This window comes from Juglans microcarpa x Juglans regia, chromosome 5D (genome assembly GCF_004785595.1).
Source record: "Juglans microcarpa x Juglans regia isolate MS1-56 chromosome 5D, Jm3101_v1.0, whole genome shotgun sequence".
Classification (NCBI taxonomy): Eukaryota; Viridiplantae; Streptophyta; class Magnoliopsida; order Fagales; family Juglandaceae; genus Juglans; species Juglans microcarpa x Juglans regia.
The window spans coordinates 30,161,730-30,168,756 of record NC_054602.1 but is presented as its reverse complement, the minus strand read 5'-3'; the positions used below and the strand labels follow the sequence as shown (position 1 = coordinate 30,168,756).

Sequence of the window (7,027 nt, the reverse complement as noted above, 5' to 3'; positions counted from 1 at the left end):
ACCATTCTCTAATTTTGTAAAATGGTCCCACATGATGTAGACAACTATTTTTCTTTGGTGGACCCATAGGTATTCAGGTAAGGGTAGGTGTAAGGGATGTAACATTAATGCTAGTATTTGGACTTGGAGAAGTATAATCATCATCGACACTAGCACAATTGTCGATACTTTGCATGCGTTCAATAGTTTGATAAGTTGATGTGATTCAAAGTCATTGATGCAAACCCAAACTAATGTGGGAAATTAAGGTCCAGATTTTAAGTTGATTGCGCTGAACTACCTTAAGAAGGCAAATTTGTGAAAGAAAAACCTAATTTTCCTTGGTTGGGGCAATATCGATTGTTATTTTTTTCTCAAACTTCTATTCATTTTTGTCTTCTTAGGAAATATCTCGTTTCAGGTTTTGGATGTGATTTTGATTTCAATTTTGTCCAAATCTTTCGTAGATTCTTGTTTACTTACATATTTAATTTTCATGCAATAATTTGAAATTTTTCTTTTTGGAAAAATTCTCAAAATTTTGAATTTTGAAACTATTTAAGCTCGGCTTGTGGGTTTTATGAAATAACTTCAAATTTTATTATTAATTGATATATTTTAGAGTTTTCTCTATGTTTTGCAGATTTTCTCAATCTTAACCCCAAATTTCTATTGATTAACTAGTTGTCAAAATAATCCGATTTTTTTTGGGCATCGATCAATCACAAAATCACACAAATATTTTGGGTTTTTAAAGAGTACCCTAATATAGTTTAGAGTTTCGGATTAAAATCCTAATCGAGTATAGGGTTTCAAATTTCAATATTTTTCTTTAGATTAGGGTTTAATCAAGGGATGAAATCCAGAATAGAAACACAAGGATTATTTCTTGATTTCAAACCCATTAAAGTCGAGCAAAATTCAAATATATTATAAATATAATAATATTTTATTAGAAAGTTGTGAATAAGTTATGTAATAGTTGTGTTTATGTCATTTTTGTTTTTTTAAGTATGTTTTGTATTGGGTAATTTCTGTAAATGGTAGAGTTAAAAACTTGTTTGAATAGAATTGTGTAAGAGTATCTTCTGTTTTAATTTTTGTGTTGAGATAACGATCGGATGAAAAGTTGAAATATGATTTCTTTTCTTAGGTTTAAAGATGTTTTGTTTAATTCACTCCACTTAAATACATCAAGACAGAGTAACCTTTTAGAATTCAAAAAATATTGAAGGCCGACCATAAATTATTGCATTAGTCAACTAAACTTATCCTCTATCTAACAAGACAAATTTATGCAATTTGGCATAATAAAAGAAGCATCAGTATACATGAATAGACTTGTTGAACTTCAGTTTTTCTAACAAGAAATAAATGAATATATTAATTAAAACACAGTGCTATGAGCTGGGCATAGGTCCCTGCAGTAATCTTGGTCTACATATCCGAAGAACCATTCATCTTGATCTGCAGATGAAACTGAAAACCACTTGCTAATCCAAGTTTGCAGGAGCCAACGGCCTCTAGGGATCTTTGCCACCCTCCATGAATCATTTTCTGGGGATTTTACTATCATCGACGTGAGTTCAGATTCAGATGCCTTCTCAAGTAAAAGATCCATTAACAATAACTCTTCCTCTTGTTTGGTAAAGCCTGCCATGAAAACTGTTTTGAGACGTTCGAGTGGTAAAGCATTACATTTCACGGCTGCATAATCCATCCAGAGATGAGGCTCGTGCCAGTAATGGTGAAAAGGCGGGCAAGGAACATAATCTAGCTGCGTGTTAATCTGTGAGAAAAGTTCATAAAAAAAAGAATGTCAACGATAGAATTAATGCAATGAGGTTTGAGTTTGTTGAAAATGAAATGCTTACATCTATGAATAGCCTCTCCAATGAAGGGGTGAAGTTCAGGAAACAAGCTAGTGAATCACGGTTTGTTCTGTCCATCTGGGACCCTATCCACCATAATTCTTTTAGCTTGTTGAATTGGAACCCGAGCTTTCCAAAAATAACTCCTGCTGAGCACATCCACTGCGGGAAAAGAACAGATTTCATTTCAGAATATTGCTCACATGCAGATAGTTGATCAGAAGATTAGCAAAGAATCAAGAAAAGTTGAAAACCTCAAGAAGCCAGCCGCTGAGAGTTAGGATTTCCACATCCTTTAGAGCTTTTAAAAGAGTAATAAGTTCCTCGCAGTCAAACTTAATGTGGCCAGGACCATCTCTGAAATCAAGCAACGCATCAGTAAAACCCGAAGCTTTCTTTATCTGAATGCGTGGAAGGACTCCACGATACCGAAATGATCTAAGCATAGGCGCAGAAAGATTGATGTTAACCACTTCCGGACAATCCAGCATTTCAAAGCTCTGGAAATGGCTACCGCCTTTAAGATCTAGATGTTGCAGGCCACTGCATTTAACAAGCTTTAAGACCTCAAGAAGCTGACAGTTAGAGAACAAAGCTGCAACCATGTTCTTGTCTAGATGGGTTATTGATCTGAGATGGAGAACCTTGAGAGAAGCAAATCTAGAGGCGTCTGTAAAGGAGTTTTCAAGATTTGGAGAACTGTCCACTTCCAGTATCAAATGGAAGTGATCCTTTGTAGGTCGATTTTCCTCAGAAAAGCTTAGATAAAGTTCTTTCTCGTCCACCTTGGTAGCCATGAGATACCATTCATTCTTCATCTGCAGCTTCACTTTTTCACTCTTGGGAAGTCCAAGATAGAGCTTTCGTGGACAATTGCAAGAGATTAAAAAGGTGGCAATCACTCTTGTTACCTCTTTACTAAGCTCAGGGTTCACTATTTGATCCAAACCAACGTCCAAGTTGACATGGATTGGCATCCAAAGGCTTCTCCATACAGTTGAAAGAATGCTAGTTTTAACTGCATGCTTCAATGGCAGGAACGAAAAAATGGCATGGATGACATCATGGGGTAAAGGGCTAATAAAATCAGGATTAATCTCCACCATAGTTGCTTCTCTTCTCCAATCCTTCAGGCCTAAAGAAACTTACTTATAGGAGACTTTGAAGCATATATCGCAATTGATTGCATTCTGAATATATAATTAGCAACATAAATGGTGGACCCTCTTCAATTCTTTTGAAATTTGTGTTTCAAGCTTTTCCACCTATAGTGCGCGCACTATATCAAAAGAGTAATGCTACATTTCAATTGTCGAGTGCACAAGCGTCGTAAAGTCGTTTTAAAAAAAAAGTGAAGTTTATTATTAAAAAATTAATTTTTTATATAAATTCTGTATTTATTCATTTTTTTTAAAATTACTGCACAGCACTTACACACTCATGATTGTAACTATATATTTTTTTTTTATCAAATTAAAGCATATAAAAGTACAATGATTTGCCATATATATTCATTAATAATGCAGGAAAATTATGAAGTTCATATACCTAATAATATGGCATTAGAAACGACTCAAATTAAGTTGATGCAAAAGGTCACAAGTGATGACAAGAGTGTGAAATGCCAGCATTTTCTCCTGCAACAGGCCACTTGCTTGCAACTGGTCTTAATCAAATTGACTGTAGGTTTAAAGAATTCCATTTCCACATATTCATATCACTAGAATACTGTGCATTTTCCAATATTAATGGATCCAATTTCTTCGTATTTTCAAGGTATGGTTTCCGTCTACATCTTCATCATCATCATACTTGTTAGAAATAATTTATGATCCTATATATGCATGTACGTTCATAGACATATAGGCCAGGCGTGTGTAGATATGCAAAGAAAAATTAAGTTGAGATCGACTCATGAACAACTTCGAAGAGTTTTCAATAATCAGTACTGCAAACTTGGAACGGAAGAAAACACGTCATTAGAAAGTTCACCCCACGCTTTTGATTAACAGAACAAGTTTCAAACTTCTAGTTGCCCCCCAAAACTGATATAGAGGAAAACTGTATCCAGTTCTATCATTTCTTGACAACTTTTTTTCTTTTAAACTTGAGGCATACGTAAAGTATATCTTTAATTTTTCGGCACGTTCACATGTATTAATAAAAAAAAGTAGTACTGTGCTGACATGTCTTGTTGAATTTGTCAGAATAGGAGACTTGGTACGGATGGATTATCTTCATGTATGGGGAAAATTAACTTTTAATCTCCGAGAGATTAGTGCAAATTAGTGAAAGATCATGACGAGTCATATATGATAAAAGATGACCATCATGCATATAGTTGACCTTGACATGATCTTTTAGAGTTTGGTTGACATTGACATGTTGCAAAGATTCAAATATAAACCAAGATCAAGTCATTGTATATTACGAAACTTGTAGAGTTTGCCGTAGATGGTGAGATTAGATGAATTGATATTAAAATTAAAAGATGAATAAAATATTATTAAAATATATTTCTTTAATATTATTTTTGTTTTAAAATTTGAAAAAGTTGAAATGTTTATTTTATTTCTTGTTAAAATGAAAAAATATTAATAATTAGATAAGATGTGATGAGATGAGTTGAGAAGAATTGTAAAAATAAACGAGACAGAGTATGCAAGTCTCGCTCACTTTACTTGAAAGAAGTGAGTATATCCATTACCATACGAAAAAACTTATTTTTAAATTGTGGATTTTACTATTTTTTAAAGGGATTACAAAAGACTTACGCATTTTAATATTATATATGATATTACTCACATATTATATATTCTAATTGAACGAGTGTTTCCTTCAAAGCTTAAATGGATAACATATATAATAATATTAGTATTGTCCATATATTATATGCAAGCTAGCTGGCCTAAGTGAACAAGATGATATATATATATAGATATATATATATATATATATATATATATATATGTATGCACACAAAGATTCCAACAACTGGTTGAATTTGTGGATTTCGTGAAGTAAGTACCACTGAAAGTGACCAATCTGCATAAACGAAAAAAAGGGCATCCTCGGATTCACATTGGTATGAATAATCGGCTCATTATTCTATTAATCACTAAATAAAAATAGAAAAGATCGCCTGCAAATTCATGAGATTCACTTGTTTTGAATTTGATGATTTTTTTTTTTAAATACCATATTAATGATCATCACCTAACCCCATTGAATTTTGAAGCAAATCCAGTGATGCAACAATATATAAATAAATATATATATATATATTTGACCAGGAATATTATATACTTCTAATTAAAGAAATGAAAATTTATTGAACCCTTTTTTCCAACCAACAACAATTTAAAATTAAAGAAGAAACTCAATACTTCCTACTTGATATATGGATATTGCTTGGTCAACTAGAACTTTTTTTTTTTTTTTAAAGTAATATAATATGATATCTTGGAAACGTGTTGACAATGTTATAATTTTGCTTGCAGGGCTTTTGTGGGAGCAATTGTATTGCAAATGTGAATACAAATTTTTATTTTGGGGGAGGGAAGTCTATATAAGTATTATAATAAATAGTTATCTTTCTATATATTTTGTCATAATTTATAATATTGTTTTGTATAATATAAAAATGTTATAAAATAATTCAAGATGTAAAAAGCATTATCAGTTTATCGACTTAGGAATATATGGCATATGTCTATGTCAGTAAAAACTCACGAATTATATGAGATGAGATGAGTGGAGATAAAAATTGAAAATTGAATAAAATATTATTAGAATATATTTTTTTAATATTATTTTTATTTTAGAATTTAACAAATTTGAATTGTTTATTTTATTTTGTGTAAGAATTTGAGAAAGTTATAATGATTAGATGATATGAGATGAGAATAGTTGTGAAAACAAATGAGACAGTTCTTTCTCTAAAAAAAAACTCTGAAATATGTACTTTGTATGAATTTTCTTCATTTTTTCCTTCATGGAAGAAAAAATGGAGAAAAGTCATACATTTAAAAGTACATGAATATATGTATAATTAATTTTATGAAATATCCGATGCATGCACAGATAATGTAATTATATATTATACAAGGCAATTAAACTATTAACTAATGATACATAATTAAATATACAAAATACAGCTAATATATAATATATGTATAACACATGCACATATTTATGCGTAATTTATGATCTTTAAAACAAGTTTAAATGAGCTGAATTTAGCTTGATGAATTTTATTTGCAAATCTAAATCGAGTCGACTCAATTTATACGAGTTTAACTTATTTAATATTCGAACTGATATTACTATTTATAGACAGCTTAATTATTATATGAATCAAGTAAAAATTGAATATATATCCTCCTTATACTTAAAAGCGGCAATAAACGGATGAACATGAATTAACAGTGAACGTGTTTTACGCTTTTCTTCTTCTCCTTACGTCCCTCTTTACATCCTCACAACAAAATTGTTACAAAATCACAAAAGCACCAAACAAGTTTTCACACAAATCATAAAATCACCACACAAATCACGATGGGGCTTCAGCTAGAGGAAATGAGGAAGTGGAGGGGTCGTCGACGAAGGACGAGGATGCTAGTGGTGGTGCAGAGGCGTAGGGGTGGCTAACGACAATGTTACGAGGAGAAACTCGTGCGTGTAGAGGGGTTGCGTGTGTGGGGTTAGGGAGGAGCTACAAGTGGTGGGTTCCATGGAAGTAGTCCACAGGGTGAGGAGAATTCGGTGGTGGTGCTTGGTGGAGTTAGGACTAAGCCGCGGTGGCGCAAGGGTGGAGAACCCTTGCGTCGAGACCCATTTCAAATTGCTCGCGTGCCACTGAGGAAGGAGCTGCCAAGGGGTTTTGATAGTGGGGTTTGCTTGCCAGCGTGAGGGGAAGCCGGTGAGGTGGTCCTAGGGTAGTTACAGTAACGTTTTATGTATGGAAAACACTATGCCCACAAATCTTCTACCGAAATTGTTTTTAATTTTTTTTTAACTTAATGATTAAGTAATGTTTTTAAATGAATATGTGATTTTTTTTTATTTTTAAAAAATATCTAAATACTTTGAAAATATGGTGAAAGAAAAAGTACAAAAAAGAAAAAAAAGAGTTAAACTGTTCGATAGAAATTCTCTGTGGACGTAGCAACGTCCTC

At 32.4% G+C, this 7,027-nt stretch overlaps 1 protein-coding gene across 1 annotated transcript; it reads right to left on the bottom strand.

Moving 5' to 3' along the window:
- Positions 1-1,197: 1,197 nt before the first annotated feature.
- On the bottom strand, positions 1,198-3,016 carry LOC121264312 (F-box protein At2g39490-like). The gene is made up of 3 exons (XM_041167439.1): positions 2,105-3,016; positions 1,854-2,012; positions 1,198-1,768 (listed from the first exon to the last, which is right to left on the bottom strand). Exons 1-3 carry the CDS (start codon positions 2,954-2,956, stop codon positions 1,367-1,369), a joined length of 1,413 nt encoding a protein of 470 aa, XP_041023373.1. The 5' UTR covers positions 2,957-3,016; the 3' UTR covers positions 1,198-1,366.
- Between the last annotated feature and the right edge of the window lie 4,011 nt (positions 3,017-7,027).